This window comes from Phacochoerus africanus, chromosome 2 (genome assembly GCF_016906955.1).
Source record: "Phacochoerus africanus isolate WHEZ1 chromosome 2, ROS_Pafr_v1, whole genome shotgun sequence".
In the NCBI taxonomy this organism is placed as follows: Eukaryota; Metazoa; Chordata; class Mammalia; order Artiodactyla; family Suidae; genus Phacochoerus; species Phacochoerus africanus.
The window spans coordinates 266,853,658-266,855,727 of NC_062545.1; the positions used below are offsets into that span (position 1 = coordinate 266,853,658).

The 2,070-nt window shown below is 41.8% G+C and overlaps 1 protein-coding gene across 1 annotated transcript; it reads right to left on the minus strand.

Moving 5' to 3' along the window:
• Positions 1 to 879: 879 nt before the first annotated feature.
• LOC125120325 (olfactory receptor 1J4-like) lies at positions 880 to 1,797 on the minus strand. The gene has a single exon (XM_047768337.1). The coding sequence runs from the start codon at positions 1,795 to 1,797 to the stop codon at positions 880 to 882; it is 918 nt and encodes a 305-aa protein (XP_047624293.1).
• Positions 1,798 to 2,070: the final 273 nt, after the last annotated feature.

Here is a 2,070-nt window from a genome sequence, read left to right on the forward strand (position 1 = left end):
GTTTATTATTCTGAATTATAAATTCAGGCATTTGGTGCATTTTCACATTAGAAGTTAGATCTCTGGGGGAAAAGACAACACTCATTTCCAAGATTAAAACTAACCCAATAGCTGTAGACTATTCTCAACACAAACATCCAATTTAGGGGGAAATTTTTATTCTTCTTGGAATGGGGAAATTTGGTATGAGGATTGAAGACTCCATGTTCCCCTATTGTCAAAAGCACAATAAAATTAAAGTTTATTTAGCAAACCCTCAAAAGTACAATATTAACTTGATATGGCACTGAGAAGATCAGCATTTTGGACTTTACTAAAATGAAACTTTAGAAACTTAAATGAATGTTTGTAACTTTGGAAGGCAAGAAGCCAAGACATGAAAGCAACTAAAAACCCATCAACAGATGAATGATAAAGTAGATGTGGTACATATATATAGTAGAATATTGTTCAGTGATAGAAAGAATGAAATAATGTCATTTGTAGCAACATGGATGGAGGGAGAGACTATCATACTAAATAAAGTAAACCAGACAGAAAAAAAAAACATATATCATTTGATATTGCTTATCTGTGGTATCTAAAAAAAATGACACGGGGAGTTACTGTTGTTGCTCAAGGGAAATGAGCAACATTGAAGACCACACATTGAATGTGTGTTGTGGGTAATGTCATATTTAGGGTAATGGAATAATAAATCAACAAGAAACATAATTGATGGGAAAGGGATTTATCCAATAACAATGACCATTTAAAGGACAATTAGAAATATTCTAGAGACACCAGTGCTCAACATAAAATACTTTAAGGCTTTTATAGCAAGGTCAGTAGTAAAATAAGAACATGGTTAGGTGATTTTCACTTGGTGAAAAGATTATTTCATCTGAAAAGTCTCCCCAAAGCCAATGTCATGTCTCTGTTTCTCAGGCTGTAGATGAAAGGGTTCATCAGGGGAGTGACAACTGTGTACATCACAGAAGCAATGATGTCTTTGTCATGGGACTGGCCTGAGGAGGAAAGGTACACTGCCATACTTGTTCCATAGAATAGAGACACCACAGAGAGGTGGGAGCCACAGGTGGACAAGGCTCTGCAGATCCCTTTAGTCGAGGGGACCCTCAGGATGGAGAGCCCAATGTGGCCATAAGAGACCAGGATGCCACACAATGGAAAGATGGCAACTGCAGGCCCTAGAGTGAATATGACCAGCTCATTGAGAGAGGTGTCTGAGCAGGAGAGCTTAAGCAGGGCAGCAAGGTCACAGAAGAAGTGGGGGATGATGTTTTCAGCACAGAAGGATAGTTGAGCCAGGAGGAGGGTGTGGGTCAGGGCAGTGGCACCGGAGAGGAGCCAGGATCCAGCCAAAAGACAAAGACACAGCTCTTCCCTCATGATGATGGTGTAGTGTAGAGGGTGACAAATAGCTACATACCTGTCATAAGCCATCACTGCAAGAATAAGGTTATCACAGCAAGCAAAAAATATAAAAAAATAAGTTTGTGTTACACACCCTGCGTAGGGAATTGATAGATCCTGGGTATGCATGTTCATCAGCATCTTAGGGACAGTTACAGATGAAAAGGAGACATCCATGAGGGCCAAGTGGCTGAGGAAGAAGTACATGGGGGTGTGGAGGCGAGGGTCCAGCCTGATGAGCAGGATGATGAGTAGGTTCCCCAGCACCGTGGTCAGGTACATGCCCAGGAACAGGGCAAAGTACACACACTGCTGCTCTGGCTGCATGGGGAGCCCCAGGAGGAGGAACTGGGACACACTGCTCTGGTTCTCCCTCCTCATGCTGCTTTTCTCTCTTCTGTGAATGAACAGAAAGCAGAAATTCAGGGAACCTAGAAGTACCAAGAATAGTAGCTGCCATGTGGTCCCAGGGTTTCTCAGTGTGATTATGTCAGTATACAGACAGATCTCACTGCACTGCACTCACACACTCATGCCTCATCCAGTCTAGTGAAAGGAACACAACATGACTTGTCAGAACACTGACACATTCATGTGGAGAACGTGTATGATTTCAATCAAACACTTCAGTTGAAATAGGGAAGAACTCATTCT